This window comes from Rhinatrema bivittatum, chromosome 2 (genome assembly GCF_901001135.1).
Source record: "Rhinatrema bivittatum chromosome 2, aRhiBiv1.1, whole genome shotgun sequence".
Classification (NCBI taxonomy): Eukaryota; Metazoa; Chordata; class Amphibia; order Gymnophiona; family Rhinatrematidae; genus Rhinatrema; species Rhinatrema bivittatum.
The window spans coordinates 510776380-510795115 of NC_042616.1; the positions used below are offsets into that span (position 1 = coordinate 510776380).

At 41.7% G+C, this 18736-nt stretch overlaps 1 protein-coding gene across 4 annotated transcripts; it reads left to right on the forward strand.

The window, feature by feature from the left end:
- Positions 1-936: 936 nt before the first annotated feature.
- RBM24 (RNA binding motif protein 24) lies at positions 937-13173 on the forward strand. Of its 4 annotated transcripts, none has more exons than XR_003854712.1 (5): positions 937-1486; positions 2168-2291; positions 4929-4983; positions 5295-5409; positions 10911-11048. XR_003854712.1 is itself a non-coding variant. In XM_029590709.1 (5 exons), exons 1-4 carry the CDS (start codon positions 1319-1321, stop codon positions 5314-5316), a joined length of 369 nt encoding a protein of 122 aa, XP_029446569.1. In that variant the 5' UTR covers positions 937-1318; the 3' UTR covers positions 5317-5352; positions 10911-11044. The 4 variants fall into 4 exon arrangements, 2 of the variants coding, with proteins under 2 accessions (XP_029446569.1, XP_029446568.1); XR_003854713.1 differs by having other exon boundaries at positions 5295-5425; positions 10911-11046; XM_029590709.1 differs by having other exon boundaries at positions 5295-5352; positions 10911-11044.
- The last annotated feature ends 5563 nt before the right edge of the window (positions 13174-18736 follow it).

Sequence of the window (18736 nt, forward strand, 5' to 3'; positions counted from 1 at the left end):
TGAAGGCAGGAAAAATCCCCAGATTACAGGAAGGATTTACAATCACAAACCTGGATCATGATTTGTCAAACATCACAGTTATTTTTTGTCTGACAGCTTCCTCCTGATCATTGAAGATTCCAGTTCAATTGGCATCTAATCTAACTGGACTATGGCGTAAGGGTGCACTCGAGTCAGCCAGTAGGTTTCATTACTGCAAGGTACATGGAATGCCATCATCTCTGGAACCATGAAAGCTGCATTTTCAGCATCCCCAGCCCACATGGCCAGAGCAACAAGCAGTTGGATTTCGGAATTTAACACGGGCCCTGCAACCAGTGAGCTGGGCCCTGCCTTCCTAACTTAAATGAACAGCAACAAAAAAAGAGAGAAACAGTACAAATTCCTCTTCCTTTCACTTTGTGATTATATCTGAAAATAAAATGTAGCTAATAGGCAAAGTCAAAACGATAAATGTTTTTGCGCTTCCCTGGGGCATACCAGGGTCACAAGACCTATAAGCCTGTCTCTACTAACAGCTAATGGAATTATTTTAAATTGAACTTGTTTTGCTATTTTCATCTTCCATACCACGGTGTTTAAAAAAAACAAAAAACCCCTCTCATTAATGATCTACCTCTGGCACTATATTCCTTCATAGCTAGAAGCAGGAGGCGTCTCTACAAGCGCACAAACGAGTTCACGGTCTCGCAGCAGTCCCGCGCTTCCATCCTCGCCTATGCCCCGGCGCGTCGCGTGCGGGCCACGCGCCCCCTTGCTGGGGGAAAGGCAGAAGAGCTCCAGCTGTCGGCAGCAGCTGTCGGGCCGGTGCGTGCTCCAGGTGGGCAGGCGGCCAAAAAGGGCGCGGCGGCCCCGCCCTCTCCCCCCTCCCCGCTCCGGTGGAGGGATGGGCGTGGCCCCGGCTCCGGCCGCCGGCTTTTAGGGGCAGGCGAAGGCGGAGAGCGCCTCAGTTGTAAGCGCTCGGGCCCTGCGCGCACTTTCTCTCCTCCTTCCCTTTCCCCCCCGCCCCCAGCGGTGCTCAGTGGCCGCCGACTCCGTTCATCTACCTCAGAAACAAGAACAACCCCAAACTAGTGCGACTCCCCGAGGCGCTCAGCTCTGCCCTTGCCAGCGTCAAGTTTCTTTATAAAGAGTAACAACAACAACAAAAAAAAAGTGGAATTGCACTGTGTACCTGCCCTGTTCACTTTCTTTTCTTATTTTTTTTTTCCTTCTCTCCTGGCCGCCAACCTTCTCACCCCACCGAGGTCCTGCTGCATTTGTTTGTGTTTAGCGCCACTCGGCGAAGGCTGGTGGGGGGGAAGCGAAAGAAAGAAAGATGCACACCACGCAAAAGGACACCACGTACACCAAGATCTTCGTCGGGGGGCTGCCCTACCACACCACCGACTCCAGCCTGCGCAAGTACTTCGAGGTGTTCGGCGAGATCGAGGAAGCCGTGGTCATCACCGACCGGCAGACGGGCAAGTCCCGCGGCTACGGATTTGTAAGTTGTTTGGGGCCAGATGCGCCGAGCAGTTCTCCCGCGAGACACAAAATGGGGGAAACGCTTTCGGTATACGTTCCGGGCCCCCCCCCCCCAAAGCCTCCTGAGGAGGCTCCACACACCCCCCCCCCCCCTGCCGCTTTTGAAAAGCGCCAGAGTATGGGGAAGGTGGAGAAAGAAACCCTTTGTAAAAGGTTTGCCACGCTGGGTCAGGCTCCCTGAAGTTTGGTTTGTTGTTTTTTTTTTTGTTTGTTGAGTCTCGTGCTGGTGCTCGGGTCGGGAGTGCACTTGGCACTGGGAAGTTGCATTTCAGTTCTGGCAGACTGTTAGGCCACCCTGGGATCCGGGCTGTTGTTTTTTTGTGTTGCTCTCATGCGGCTGGATGACACTTTCAGACTGGCTGGTGCTGCGAGGCATGGTGCAGAGCATTGTTTTGACATGATTTGGCAAGATGCGCACACCTATCATGTAAACGTGCATTCGCCTTTATTGCTGTTTCGGAGGGTGCCATTAGAGAAACCTGTTGGCAAACTAGCTGGTTTTCTATTGCCTAAGACGTTTGTAATGATGCAGTGGCGGTTTTATTTATTTATTTTTGTGAAAGCAGATTATAATTTACTTGTTTATGTTGAATTTGTGAAAGCAGATTATAATTTACTTGGCTATATTGTATTTGTACAGGTCACAATGGCCGACAGAGCTGCTGCCGAAAGGGCCTGTAAAGACCCCAACCCCATCATCGATGGCAGGAAAGCCAATGTAAACCTTGCGTATCTGGGAGCGAAACCAAGGATTATGCAGCCAGGTGAGGAAAGTGTCTTGCACCAGCAAGTGAACTTCTTGCAAGTGAAGAAATGAAACTTCAAAGTGTAAAAATAGAAGATCGGGCTTCTTAGTCCAAATACCCCCACTTTTGTGAGTGCAGTTCTTAAACTGTACATGAAGTCTTCATGAGTTTCCTTTTCTTTTTTTTTTTTTTACTGTCCTTGGAAGCTATGAAGTGATATGCCCTTTATGCAAATGGGTGTTGATGCAGAAAAGCCACCTGTTCACAATCCTGCACGTTTAGGTTTAAATGCAAGGAAGTTTTGGTCTTTTGGACCACCCTTCCCTAATGTTGCAGGAAGGAGACTTAAGGAAACCATAATTTCATATTTTGTTGAGAAGAAAGATGGACCAGAAAGAAACCAGCCTGAAGTGTGTTTCCCCTCTTGTAACATGGTGCATATTTTGTTAACTTAATGGGGCTGAATGGCCGATCATTAGGAGGGCTATACTTTCATTACTGCTGTCACGGAAAAGATGACTTGTCATTTTTCTAGGATTTCTCACGATCACCTGAATTTTCTGTGACATCCTGCGCTCTTACAGTTTCTAGTAATGTGATGCCATAATTTTTCTGGGATGGCCTTAAGATTTTTGCAAAACTTTTTAGGCGGCCCTTTTTCTTAAACTTTTTTATTATGCCAGTCTGGTTGAGGTTTTCATATTTTTATGGCACAAGCGCACACGGAATATAATATGGAATTGCAACAAAGCATATGCTTAATGCACTTCATGGCCGGCCCCTGCCTACTTGCTGAGTCAGCTGTTCACAGACTTATTGTCCCTTTCATATTCCTCATTTAAAAATGTTTAATGGTAATACTTTACCATGGACTAGTCTTATTCAGAGGTTAGTGGGTAAAAAAAAATGGATTTCTAATATTTCAGTTTTTTAACCTGCTTTCTGATTAGTTTATGCATTCTCCCAAATTTGCCAGGGCAAAATTACCACTCTTGTGGCAACAGTGCATTAGCAAAAGATGGTAAAGTAACTCAGTCACAAGCAACTCTGCTTCCTCTCTTAACACAGCAGGGTTTCCAACATGCGGTCTTGGACCCATTAGTGGGTCCTGGATGATTTGTGTGTTGGACAAAAGAAAAAGCCACGTTTTCGTTATTAATCCTGGAAAATTAAAAGTGCAAAGCAGCAATTTGTGAGCTTCTGAAAAATGGTATCATCTGGGTAGCCTTAAGACTGGTGATGTGAGAAATATAATGCTTCGAATCCGACCATTGTATTTTGTAGTAGTCCCTGTGACTAGACAGTGGAATGCACACTTTGGATTAAAAACATGTTTAATGAGGACATGAGAAATCAGTGTGCATCCCGCACGGAATGGTGATACACTCTAATCTGTTTTATTGTGATAGACTGTATACACTGCTCCTCATGTTATGCCACTTAGGCAGTCAGTTGATTGAAAAGAATGACAAAGCATTGCAACAATACTCCAACTGCCGCTGGTCTTCGATATTTCACCTTTGATATTTAATAGTGCTACATAAGTCTAGTGCTTAGAGGGCAGGAAAGTAAGATGGATGTTACTGTCAATCAAACTTCAGAATTTTATGAGTCTCCCCCCCCCAAAACAGGGTGTTTGGGTGGGTAGTTTGAAAAAGGGAACTGCTGTGCAAGATAGCCCTGTGGCTTAGAGACAGTGCTATATACACTGCCAATGGGAGGACCTGGCCAATTGATTCCTAGTTCAGGTCTTCTGTTCCCTGGGTCGGGTGGGGATTTTGTGGAGGCAGCGTTCATATCCCAGGGAGGGAGAGGGAGTCTTGACCATTGTACAACAGTGACACTAGCTGGATAGATTTAGAGTGCATCCTTAACCAGGTTCCAGCGGGAGTCATGGTCTGTGGTTCCAGGACCATCGCCAGGTTAAACAGCACTCTGTGCGGGTGGGGAAGGGGCCTCCCCCCCCCCCCTCCCCCTCCAATGTCATGGCTGGCCCAGAAGATAAGGTGCGGAGAGCTATTTCTCCTCCTCTGATGCAGCCTGCTAGCAGATTCCTTTCCAAAGATGCGGCCATGCAAAAGAGCTTAGTCTTGTTGCTGCTGTAGTGACAAAATGACAGTGGAGGTGGTAGCGCATGGCTCACCCCTTGCCATGGCCTTGTGCAGCCCTCTGCAAGGAACTCTCGCTGGGCTAGATGGTGCGAGGAGAGGTCTATAAAAATTAAAACTCCCCTTCCCCTCCCCAGGCAGTTGTGAATGGATCATGCTGGCACTGTAGCTCAGTAGAGGCTGGTTCCAATGTGAGATGGAAGATTAAAGGAGCAGGAGGAAACTGCCAGGCCCAAAAATAGTTTAAAAAAAAAAAAAAGGAAAAAGATAATTGCTGCCTCACTGTTCTTATTGTTTTGGTTTTGTGTTGGGTCATGCATCATATGAGATTCTTCTGTGATGTCACTTGATACATTGTCATGAATTATTCCAGAGCTTGAAGGACAATGACGTTAGTTTGTAAAGAGACTTTTCAGAATATATTTGGCCTAGTCTACATTTTGTACACCTTTCAAAGTGTTTTCTGTAACAGTGATTCTGACAGTATGATGCTGGGAGACTGATAAAGCAAGTAAGTTATGGTTTGTTTTTGTTTTTTTGTTCTTAGGTTTTGCCTTTGGTATTCAGCAGATTCATCCGGCTCTTATACAGAGGCCGTTTGGGTAAGTCTAGCCAAATCTTTGGGATCCTGGTCCTTATCCGTTCTGTACCTCCTGGAGTACCGTATCCCTTTGGAAGTGTGAACTGTGTCCTTCCACGTTCCTGACCAAAGACGCTGTAAACATGCTCTTTGGCAAGGCTGCACGTGTTTTTACTGTGGAGTCAAGACGTGTGTGTGTGTGGCCAGGACGCAGAATTCCCGCCCCCACCGCTTAACAGCTTTGTTACTAAAATATACAGCCAAGACCACTGTACTCTGCTTCCACCTTTCTCAGCTTGACTCAATTTTATTTATTTCTTTCTAATCTGACAGGGATCGTTTACGGTTAAGATAACTGATCAGAAGGATTTGATGATAAGAGGTGGAATAGGTCTGTTTGGAATTAAACTGTGTAACCAGTAGAGTCAAACACAAACGAGACAAAATGGTGATTAACGATGCATGTATGTTTATTTTTTCTTGTTATATAGTCAATAGCCCTCAGTGTGCCTTTTTTTTTTTTTTAAGCCATGACGTGGTGTTCATAGCTAAACTGTGTGCTTTTTATTTCATTGAAAAAAAAAAGCTATAGTGGCATTTGTTTTTTGGTGGGGGGAGGAAGGGTTCTTTTGGTTTGGTTTGGTTTTTGGTGTTTGTTGGTGAGAAGTGTTGTTTTGCCATGGGGGGCACAAAGGGACTTTTTTTTTTTCCTGCTTTGAAGCTGTAGCCTGTGATTTTCCTTTAACTATATTTTGTAGTGACTGCTACATTTTGTGTGACCTTTTTATAAAAGAAAATCATTTTGCCTGCATGTTGTAGTTTAAAAAAAAAATTTTTTTTTTCCTGTTTGGTTCTTCCTATTAACCGTGTGCTTCCACTCTAGTTGCACAAAAAAAACAAAACCATGCAGTTTCTCCTAGAGATTTAATAAGCCATTTCCTTTAAAAATGTATTACATCATCTCCAAATAGCAAATATTAAAACTTCGGTATAAACTGAGAGAAGTTCCTTTATCTTTTGGTTCGATAATTTGTATCCCGACCTGATTTGATATTTGTATCAAGAATGTCGGTATATAAAAATTCTAAATAAATAAATATCCCGTTTTCCCAATAGCAACTGTTCAAAGCAGCAGACAGCAAAAATAACCATGTACAAAATAATCATTGCTTGACTTTTTTAAATTTTCCGCGCTGCATTCTTTGAGCTTAGCTGTGCACTGTTAATAATAGACCCATCCTTCAGACAGGAGAGTGGCAAACCTCGATTCCTGGACTCAGAAGCAGGGAGCAATCATGCCACATTCATTCTTGGCTAAATATCTTGAGGTCAATATTTGGTAAGCCGGCAAGCGGCAATGATATCTGGGGAAGTTACACGCGTAACATTTCCCAGATATTCAGTGGGTCTTAGGTACGCAAGTCTGCTGCTGAGTATACTCTGATAAAGTTATGTGTGTAACCGTAGCCAAAGATAGTTAGGACAGTTATTTTTTTCTGACCAGAGCTGTGCATGTAACTTTAGCCGGAGAGCGCTGAATATGGGTGCTTTCCAGTGAAAGTTTAGCACCGCTACCGGAATGCCTCAATGCCTCACTTTGTCCAGATAATTTTTGTATGCGCAAAGGTGAGCACACAGTTTATATAGTCAGTAGGGGTTTAAATTTCAAATCTTGGATTTTTGTCACGTAACTCAAAAAGTCGTATGCCCACGAGCTTTGAATATCAATTTCCTGGTTATTAGAGCAATTGTCATTCAATCTCCATAAAGCACCAAAAGTACTATAGCTTATATTCTTAGAGTATTTTATCACAACTGTTCGCCCTTTCATCTACTCTATAAACCTGTCTGCATAGTCAGGATTTGGAGTCCAGCTATGTAGGTTGATGATCCATGGCTCCCATGTGCAGCTTCCAGCAAATGAAGTTGTAGGGTTTTTTTTTTTCTTTCAAGTTTTTTTCTACTCAATATTAATGTACATTTGCTATATTTAAGTCCCATCTGCCTCATTTCCACATATACACTGTGCAGAGAATTGTTTGCTAAAAGGTATTCTCCTTTTCACCAAGTCTGGCTACTGTAATTTTTAAAACCAACGGATGGTTATGTGATAACGGAGAAATAGGGATTTCTCACTTAATTATGGGAGAAATATTCTTTCTTTGCATAAGAAAAAAGATATTTATCGTATGTAGGAAATAGCTGATTGTATTTTGAACCAGTGATGTGAATGTGCATGGGAGGATATAGGAAGAGAGAGACCATGGATTTCCACCATAGGTGGCAGGTGTTTGTCACTGAAATTGAAAATGTAATGCTTCTGTAACCTTATTCTTTTAGTAAGAAGGCTGCATTCCTCTGCCTATTAACTGTAAATGCATTATTGCTAATTAAAACTTGTAATGAATGAATGGTGCATTTTAGGATTCAGAAGTTAATGTTAGTTCATTCAAATCTGGCTGTTAGAATCGTATCGAAATTGGAAATTAGTTGTACCCGTAGAACACATGGACCATAGGCTAGCCTTGTTGAAATAATTATGTGCGTGCCTTAGTTTCTGAAGGTTCTTAACGGGGTATGTAGAGAAGTTGGCTCTTAACTTGAGTTGCCATGTTAGTGCTGATATTCGTAGTGTATGAACTTGATATTCTTTTGTATCACAGGATGAATGAAAATACGACGATGACTTCTTTAGAAACGATTAATGTTTGTGGGCTGAGTTAAAGGCAAAGGCAGTTGCTGCAGTCAAAGTGGCAGAATTAATTCAGATTAAAAGCAATCATACGTCTTAATTTTAGGTGAAAAGTAATTGGAGGTTTGAGACATACAGCTCGATCCAGTAAAGTGTGCTCCGTCGGAGCGCACTGTCACCCTGCTCTGGACGCGTGTTTTCCCTTACCCCTTATTCAGTAAGGGGAGGAAAACACGCGGCCCGCCCGCGGCACCTAATAGCGCCCTCAACATGCAAATGCATGTTGATGGCCCTATTAGGTATTCCCTAGCGATCCAGTAAGTAAAATGTGCAGCCAAGCCGCACATTTTACTCTAAGAAATTAGCGCCGCCCAAAGGTCGGCGCTAATTTCTTCCGGCGCCAGGGAAGTGCACAGAAAAGCAGTAAAAACTGCTTTTCTGTGCACCCTCCGACTTAATATCATAGCGATATTAAGTCGGAGGTCCCAAAAAGTAAAAAAAAGTAAAAAAAAAAAATAAAAAAAAATTTTGAATTCGGCCCGCGGCTGTCGGGCCGAAAACTGGACGCTCAATTTTGCCGGCGTCCGGTTTCCGAGCCCGTGGCTGTCAGCGGGCTCGAGAACCGACGCCGGCAAAATTGAGCGTCGGCTGTCAAACCCGCTGACAGCCGCCGCTCCTGACAAAAAGGAGGCGCTAGGGACGCGCTAGTGTCCCTAGCGCCTCCTTTTCCCCGTTTGCACCGCGTCGCCTCATTTAAATACTGGATAGCGCGCACCGGCGAGGGGCCGGTGCGCGCGCCGGGAGAGCGGGCGTTCGTCCGCTCTCCCGCGGACTTTACTGGATCGAGCTGTTAATTTGGAGGAGAAAGGCATTCAGAAGGATGCTGGTAGAAGTAGAGTATATTTAATGCTTTGTTCAAGTTAAATAGTTGGAAAGATAAATGGTTTGGGGACTTTATATTTAATTTTTTTGTGATCCGTTCATTTGACAGCAAAATAGTTTAGCCTTTCCTCGGGATACATGTTGATTGGTCTCTTTGGTGCTTTGAAATCCACTTTGCCCATGTAAAGACACTTTATTCTCCTTGACACCCTTGTCACATGATAGAGGATCCAAAATAGTCCCACTGCAGCTTACTCTGTCAGTCACTGTACAAAATGGCAACTGATGATGACCACAATCCTGTGAAAGTTTCACGTACATAGAAGACCGAGATGGCTGAAAGGGATAAAGTTGCACAGTCTTCCACCTGTTCCTTGGTTTCTGCAAGCTTAGTTTCTTGGCTACAGTGATTTAAGCTGGGAGCACCTGCATCCTATGTCTTGGATTTAACAAAGCACTTGTAAAGCCCTTCAGTGAGAGGGCCAGTGCTATGGAATCTTCTCCAAGGAACAGCATTTCACAGGGAGGGATTTTTGTTCTTTGCTAGACATTTTACTGTCTGTCCTATTCATTCGGACTGACTTTACTGGGTTGCAATAGTTATTCTGGCAAGATATATTAGCTGCAAATTGATGAAGAATGTAATAGAGTGGCACACTGCAGATCCATCAACTTTAGATTTTTAAGTGTTAAAATTGTTGTCCTGTTGGTGTTAATGGAAGCTGTGTCAGATTAGGAATACTGCAGTAACAGTGTGCTTAATTTATTTCAAGTGATTTGGTTTGTTAGTCTGGCGTAATTGATTCCTGAATGGTGGTGTATTAAAGATCCACTATTATGTCAATAGCAGAATTTGTTATGATATGACCCTTATTTTTAGAGGAGTATGCATGTGGCCAAAATTTAACTTCCTTTATTAAAAACTGAGTCACTTTTGTTTTCATTGCTAGTACAGGGAAGTGAACCAGTTTTGACCAAAGTACTGTTTAGTACCATTATGTTTGTAATACTTGTTAACACCTTTGTGTTAAAATTAGGTGTACTGCACATGTAATTCAAGTAAGATAGTAGATAAAATAGGTATCATGTTTTCATGCAGGGAATTTAAGTATAATAAAAGTCTAGTTGCTTCACTCGTATCTGGCTGTCTAGGAAAGTAGAAGACAGATGTTTTCCATCTGGAGCAATGGTCTCATTTTATCTGTTAAAAAAAAAAAAAAAAACACACGGTGATTACAGATATCCAGGTAACAAAGCTGTTGAAGTTCTGTTGATAGGATTCAACTAAGCAGTAAAAATGGGGAAATTTTATATACATATGTTAATCATAAACAAAGGCTGGAATAATCTAATGCTACCAGGAGAGATTTTTCTTAATCCCAGGTCTATTTTAAAAGAACAGACTCTCCAAGTGTCCAGATTTTGCTTAGAAGCAAACAAGTTGGCACAGGGCAATGCATTAAGTGGCCTAATATTTATGTAAACAGGTTTGACCTTTGTGTCCGCGTGACCTTGCAATGGTATGTGATGCACATGTATTTGGGATCTGATGCCATGGTTTTGACTAGCATCTGCGTAGCTTCCCACAATGTCCTGTTTTGACAGAAAAGCTGCACTAGACTTTGCAGAATGTGTGACTCTGCTGTGATTTACCACACTTGTGATTATTTAGTTAAAACTCCCTTGTCGCCTGCATTTTTGTTCTTGCTTTTTCTTTTTTTTTTTTAATTTTAATAAAGGTGACTGAGGTTGCAGAGAAATTGTTTGCTGAGACTGCCTAGCATTTATATAGGGTTGCTACAATATTTTATTCTTATGCTAAACACACTGCCTATAAATTCCCTTTTGGCTGAAGAACTTCTCCTCTAATAGTTGTACGACTAATTTTACATGCATCCGCGTACACACACAGATGTGAACCCAGTACAATCAGCAAACAAGTTGTACTAACACTAACAGCCACCAAAATGAGATTAACTTTCTGTGAAGCACACAATAGGGTCAGAAAAAAGACTAGATTTATTGTGTATCTTTATGTTTATAATTGGGTTTTTTTGTTTTTTTTAATCAAATCTACTAATGCTGAAATTATATATTCTTTTTTGGAAAGCCAGTACCTAACTCTATTAATACTGTGCTTGTAATACATTACAAATTTGGAGCTACTTAAATGATTCTTAAAATTGATAGAAACCCAGGTATTGTGGCAACCCTATTCGAACAATAACCACTAAACTGAGTTTGTTTTATTCTCCCCTTCCCAACTGCCTTCCCCCCCATATATGAAAATAGCAACAGTTTAGCTTCATTGTCTAATTAAAATGTAATGTTTTTATCTTGTCTTCTCCTTCCCCCCTTGCCCCCCTTTCCAACAGGATACCTGCTCATTACGTCTACCCTCAGGCTTTTGTGCAGCCAGGAGTTGTAATACCGCACATCCAGCCTACTGCTGCAGCAGCTGCGGCCTCCACCTCACCGTACATTGATTACACTGGAACTACTTATGCACAGTACTCAGCTGCAGCGGCGGCTGCTGCCGCCGCTGCCTATGACCAGTACCCCTATGCTGCATCTCCAGCAACTACAGGATACATTACCACTGCCGGGTACGGTTACGCTCTCCAGCAACCGATTGCGGCTGCAGCCCCGGGGACAGCCGCCGCCACCGCAGCAGCTTTCGGGCAGTACCAGCCGCAGCAGCTGCAGGCAGACCGCATGCAATAGCAGTCAGACTTCTGAAAAAATGTCTGTCTCTTTTTTTTTTTTTTTTCCCAGCCTTCCAATATCAGTAATTTTGATAAGAGACAATTTACTAAACAGCTTTAAGAAAAAAAAAAGCATGCTATGCTATTGCAAAGCGAGATAAAGTATTCCAGTATCTGTATTCCGTAGACATCTGAATCGGGTTGGTGTTTGGTGCAAGAGAAGAGGAAACTGGGGAGGAAAGAAACGACGGCCCGTTTCTGGTATTAATCGAGAGGAGACTGAAAATATCACCTGCTGTCATGAGACAATGGCATAAGAAATAAGACTTTATAAGGAAGAAAAAAAAAACTTAAGTATATTTTTTACATATTCAGGGAAGCAAATTGCCTTTTTACTAGTGCTAAAATGTTTTTTCTTGAAACTCTGAACCAGGAATGAAGAAGAAAAAAAGTCAAGAGCGAGCAATATGTAGCCTGTATTAAGTTAAAGACTATTTTTTAATTGTTAAAGCACAATTGTCTTTTTGTAGGTCCCCTGTCCCCCCCTGTTGCCTATAGAACCTGTACCGGTGAGGTGGGGAAACAAGTTCTCACTCTAGCGTGACAGACATGGAACAGTCAGTCTGGGGAGGCACATTGGGGTCTGTTTGGTAAGCATGATGGACAGGCACCAAAGTTGTTTTCTCATCTGTCCCTCCGGACGAGTGGAACTCTGGAGCAAGTGACGTGGAATTAATGAGAGCGACAGCTGCACAGACCATCAATAACAGAGAGGGACGGTTCTGGAGAGGACGCATTCGCAGTGCTGGCTCAGTGAGCTTGTCACATTCTAATCCCGCTTCCCTCCCCTCCCCCCCCTCCCCATCCTGTATCATTTTTTTGGGAAACTTTAACTGCTGGTGTCAGCTAGTTTGATCCCAAAATGGGATCAGTCCCCCTTTTTACTTAGAAGAGCCTGCGCTTTCGGTTTTGTCCCATCTATTCCTAGCTTGTGAATAAAGGCAGGAAAAAGCTTGCTGAATTTAACCCTTTAAGAACTGTTTTAAATTATTGGTTTTTTGTCTTTTGAAATAATTTGTATACATTTTTAGTGTATTTCAGAGTAATATTTAAAAACAAAAATAAACTATTTATTAATGGATATGCAGGACAGACCACTTCTGGTTAGGCTGCAGTTCTTCAAGGGTTAATGGTATGTAGTTTAAACTATGCCTTATTTTGTAATGCTATTTAAAATATAGATATTTATTTTCAAAGTTTTACTATGCTATGCTCTAAAGATGGGAACTTTAGATGCAACTCTGTAAAATGATGTATTCATCTCATGGCATAAATTATTTAGTAGCTTTAGATGTAGTATCCAAATATTGGCATCTCCAACTAAAGGCATCAGCTTGGATGTATTTAATTTCTGTATATGCACTGTCTGATGGTACTCCTAACTTTAACATTTAAAATGTGACATAACTACTAAATTCATGCTTCCTTTTTATCTTTCTTTTCCTTTTTTTTTACATTGAAATATCTTCAAAACAAATATCGTGCTGTAATTTTCACACATTTATGCAAAGATTAGATTTTTTTTTCCTTTGCAAGAAAAAGTAAACACTGCTTTACATTTGTGACTTGTAAAACCATAGTACTTACCGTTTTTACTTTTGACCTAAATGAGAACTGACCATTTTACACTGTATTAATGGGTTTGGTTTTATACTTGAAACATTTCATAAGAGGGAAACAGGACAACCTTTTTATGAACTTGACCCATTGTCACTGGATTTATTTTAAGGATCGAGAGTACTAGCCAGTGTTATGTAACGTGGACATGAATCTTGTGCGTAATTATTTAGTATCTGTGTCTTGCTTTCCTATATTTTCATATCTTCCTTTCTAATCACTTATATTAAATATAATAAATATATATCTTGTTGCATCCAGTGTATGCATAATTTATTCAAAACTTCTTGCATTCTGGTAATTGCCTAACCTGATGTGGTCTTGGGTCTGTTTAATATACACTGCAAAGCAGACATCAGCAGAAGTTGTGAACACCTGTAATGCTGTTGAAAGGGTGTGAAATGTAAAGTTTATGCTGGATGGGATTGGTTCTTATATCTGCCTTGTATCCCCTATAGTATGCCACAAACAACTAGCTTCACCTACCAATTTCCTTGCAGCAATGTCTTTTGTTTTCTGCTTTGTTTCACTATCACGGTTACATTTTTTTTTCTTTTAAAATAGCAAAAGAATGTCAAAAATCGAGGCATACTTTGAGTGCTTTCTGCTTTCCTGACAGACACAAATGAAGCTATTAATTATGTGCATAAACTGGCTAGTTAAGGGAGAGGACTGCAACCTTAAGGGCATGTGTCTCATAGGTGACATTTCATACCACATCATGTATGATTGAGGGCTGTGAAATCATAAAGGGTTTACAACAGGTTAATAGGAAACTGTTATTTTCCTTTTCAAATACTACTAGGCCTAGGGGGCACTCCATGAAACTAAATGATAGCAGATTTAAAACACATTTAGAAAAGTACTTTTTCCATCAATGCACAATTAAACTTTGTAGTTTGTTGCCAGAGAATGTGGTCAAGGCTAATAGTATGCCTAGGTTTGAAAAAAACGTTTGGTTAAGTTTCGGAAGGACAGGTTCCTTGAGAATTATTAGGCAGGCTTAGAGATCGCCGTCTCTTATGGAACAGATCTTTGCGTTTTGGATTTGCTGAGCACTTCAACCGTCAGAGACAGGATGCTGGACTCAATGCCCCCTTTTGGTATGACCCAGCATGGCATTACTTGTGTGGCCAGTTAGCCTCCTTTTCAGTACTGCCTTTCCATCCCACTTCCGACTTCCCCCTTTTGGTGTTTATATGTGCACCGCTAGCCCTTCAGAAGTGTCTGCACATTTGTCGTTTAATCATTGCCCTTACCTGCTCTACCCAGTCATCCTCTCGCTGAGTGACATGAGCCTGGAGCAAATACATTCTCTTGCTAATGTTTGCTAGCATTTTGCTATTTCTCATAAAGGGGACCACTGCTTGAAAATAACTTGCTGGTGTTGACTGACCTTGCCGTGCATGTGTTTTATAGAACTTGGGGTTTGTTTTTTGGGTTTTTTTTACATTTCTGCCTTCCATGGTGTTGAGTGGAATGAATTCAGAGCATGTTCAGCGCATGCGTAGCAGTTAATCTCCCTGGTGTGCTTAAAGATTTCCTTTTGAAACCCAGAACATTGACTGGTAAGGTTTGCTCTTTAGGACTGAATGCCCCGTGATGCGGTTCTTTTATACGGTGAATAGTGCTGGAAATGTTCTGGGCTGTTCTAACGAAGCACACGCATTCTCATTACTAAATACCATTGTGATTTTTATGAATCAGCAATGGTAGCAAGACTCCTAAATTTGGAAAACGAAAGCATAGTCTGCTCCTTGGCGATGCAGTTTTCATTAATTAACCCTGCCAGATATGAAAAAAATATATATAACACTTGTGAACAATGTACAAGCTGTTCTCTTGTTGCTCAGTAGCAGAATTTTTCCTTGTCTGAGGGAGAATTACTTACTCAAAATGTAACTGTTTCCATCAAGGTAAACATCTGATGATCATTACAGCACATTCTTGCTCATTAAGCTTCAGCTCTATTCATTAGCACGCCTACAATATGTAGAGGAATTACAGATGATAGCCATTTTGAGGGGAGGGGGTAGTGAAGAGCTGGCAGCGCATTAAAGTGTGGCACCCCCAAGGGGTGGGTGTGACCACAAGGGAGTCTTAAGGCCTCTGATTGGGAGGAAGCGGGTTAGTAATGCAATGCGGCCTGGTCCTCTCCCTAGTGAGAGTAAGGAGGGGGAGTGGCTCTCAATTAGGGTTTTGTGTATTATGTTTATTTGTTTATTTATTTTAGATTCCGCTTTTCGCACTTTTTTTCAGCGCTTCAAAGTGGATTACATTCAGGTACTGTAGGTATTTCCCTATCCCCAGAGGACTTAAATCTAAGTTTGTACCTGAGGCAATGTTTAGGGTTTCTGTTTTTAGGTGTTTTATAAATTGTAAATTTAGGTGTTCTTCGTAGGTACCACAGATCGGTGTGTGTTGGTGTTTTCGCGCTGCAGGCATTACTGTTGGGCACCTTTTCTGGTTGAATCAAACTCGTACATTTGTGCAGATGAGTCGTCGGCATGGAAAAGGCACAAAAAAGCAAAGTGGAGGGTCCAGAGTAGGCAAAGGGAAAGGTGTGAGAGTGCTAGAAGAAGTTCTGTTTTTCTGGTGTTTGTCTAATAAACACCTATTCTTTTTTTTTTTTCCTTTTTGGGATATTTTATCAGGGTTTATTGGTTAAAACCTAAAATCAGAAGCCCTAATTTTATTTCTTTTTATGATGTGAGCTATTTTGTTATTGTACTTTATGATGTAAACCACTCTAGGTTTCTTTTTGGGAAAAGGACAGTATAAATTTAAAATGTCAGTGTAATATCTTAACCCTCCGTTACCTGACTCACTGTCACAGCCCAAAAAACAAACTCTCTACAACCATTTTTTTTTTTTTTACTCCTTTTGCCTAGCTTCTATGACAGATTATGCATTCATATGTTTGTGAGCATAGTAGTTACTGCTTGAAGACTACTAGATTCAATAAAATAGTGATCGCAATCTGACTTACTGAAATGTTGCTGCTTGTTCAGAAAAGGCATCTCAGTTTATTCAAGATAAGCTGATTTACATGTTTTATGAACCTCTGTATTGTGAAAAAACAAGTAGTAAAACATTAACCATACTAAAGGGACAGTCCTGCTGTCCAAAGCATCAGCCATTGCCATCTGTGTATCCTTAGATCCCAACATGGCTGGCTCTGCATTCCAAAAATTAACCCAGTTTTTAAATTCCTTTTTAAAAGCTAAAGCTAATGATTATTAAAATGTACTTTTATACTATTATATGGATTTAACAAAGACTTCTACATTAGTCTTCATGCAAGAAAGCAGACAGGTCAATTTGCATGTGACAGTTTGTTTCCTTTTGGAGGGCAAGGACTGCATCAGGATAGTAAGTTATTAACATTTTCAGATTTTATAGTCCCCTCATATATTCAGTGAGTTCTCCTGTACATGAGAGGTGATGTGTCTCTATGAGCTGGGTCACTTCTTCAATGAGTTTAGATCCTGTGGATGGTTGTAGTATCCTATGCTGATGGCTACTTTGTCCCCTATTACCCTATGTTCTGTTTTGGGCAGTGTTTGTTATCCTAGGAAGAGTGTGGTGGGTTGTGATTTGTTGAAAACTGCAATGGTGGCATTTGTGAAGAGCGTGAGAGAATTTTTGATGTATAGAAATGCTGATGATAGAGTAAGGGTAAGATGTATGCAGTGTGACAGAATTATTTTGTTAGGCTCACATGTATGCAAGAGCCATTCTTTAGCTCTATAGTAGTGTTGGTAAGCTCCTTATAGATGTTTATTTCCCACATTATGGGGTAGATTTTAAAAGAAGTGCGTGCGGCCTACGTGCGCGCGCGCACATGTATGCCTGATTTTATAACAGGTGCGTGCATGTTATAAAATCGGGGGTCGGCACGCGCAAGGGGGTGCACAATTATGCACCTTGTGCGCGCCTCACCGCACTGCCTTCTCCCGTTCCCTCACAGACCGTTCCGAAATTGGAGCGGCCTGGAAGGGAACTTCCCTTCCCCCTAACCTGACCTTCCACCCCCGGCCTATGTCTTACCTTTTGCAGCTGCCTCTGGCCCTGCTCCGGACCGCCCCTTTTGTAAAGCCCCGGGACTTACACATGTAACCTTTTTAAAATCCGGCCCTATGGATTTACTTTTTTGTAATTCTTCACCACCTCAATACCCCCTCCCTCCCTCCCTCCTTGATTCCTGTATAGTTAGTATGTGTAAGTGCTTTTGAATATATTGAAATGTAAGCAAATATTAGTGTAAGCTATTGCTATGGCTGAAATATACTCAGTACGGTTTCTGCCCAATTCTATGTATTGATGATGACATCAGTGTCTCCACCTATCCAAAAATGGATGAGTTATGCATATTGTAAGGAAGCTGATAATGTGTTAGGCGATGCCAAGCTGGGTTTGAGCTAAAAATGCGTGGAAAGGAAACTTGTGATCTTCACCATTGGGGTTTTTAACGGAAGATTGGATTACTTTTATTTGCTGAAGTGAGCAGAATTTCAAGCAAAAATGTGTCATGTTCTGAATTTGAGATAATCAAGCTCCTAGTGATTGGAAACTCACCCTGTCAAATGAAAGGAAAAAGGTAGTGTGACTTCCAGGGTCCCAAAATGTATGTATTTAGGACTTGGGCCACAGTTATCAAAGGGTAACAAGACAATGACATTTTGTAGGTTAAAAATAATTGAAAAATCCAATCAAAATGTTTTCAGGGTTAGCACTGCAAAAGTAATGGCATAGACCTAACAATTCACAGAACTAAAATGCACGGCACAGAGACTTTACTCAAGTGTCATTCAGTACATAACATTCAATTCATTCTTAACGGCTGTATATAAACCGCTCTGTATGAAGGCCTAGATGCAAGAAAGCTCTCTTAGGCCTAAGTGTGGAAACATTGTACAGCACAGCCTGCTCCAGGGTAAGGAAAGTCTGGACATCCCAGCACTGAGCTGGACAGGGATCTGCCTTCTACTTTTTATCCTCCCAGCCTGCAGCTCTGATTAGTCGAGGTTTGCTGCTTCCCCAGGGTCACCAATATTGTGTGCAGGCCCTCGCCTTCCGGAGTTGCTCTGCGTTCCGTATTTTCGATCATCGCTGCCATTGACGGCACGCTGATGCTATGTTACGTATTCTGCACCACTTAGTATAAAAAAATAAAATAAAATAGAGGTCTCTGGGCGTGCCTGGCCGCGTGATTCTATAGAACCCCCGGCTAAACATGGGACCTGGACTGTCAGCGTATCCTATGCTGTGCTACTGCCGCAATTTTATCCCCCCGACCGGGTTGTCTGCTGTAATACTTTGAGGGTCCCCTGCTTACAAGAACCAGGGCAAACTGTCCCAGTAGCCCCTTGGTGGTGCCACATATTATAGATGTTTTGGATTCTTGCTAAATTGGTTCTTCAGCTGTTGGTAGCAGTACTCAGATTACTGATTTTGGAATTTAATATGCTCCCTTACATTACAAATGGACTTATTTTGAACAATACCATTAGTATCCTCCATTTAAGAGGATTCTGGCAATGTATTTCCTCCTGGTTAAAACCATTTCTTCCAGCTCTAAGAGCAGTCTCATACCTTATGCCTAGATAAGTCATAGCTGTGACTGAATTTAGATTCACTTCTCTATCCTCTCAGCTTTTTTTCTTTGAGCACTCAACACCTCCCACCTAGAATTCTTCTAGCTCCTATTATGTTGTTGTTTATCTGACACTAAAGCAGGATCCCTTTTCCTCCTGCAGTTCTCAGATTGCTTCTCTTTTTAATGCTGTTTCTTCATCAGATTTCATTCTGCTTATTGA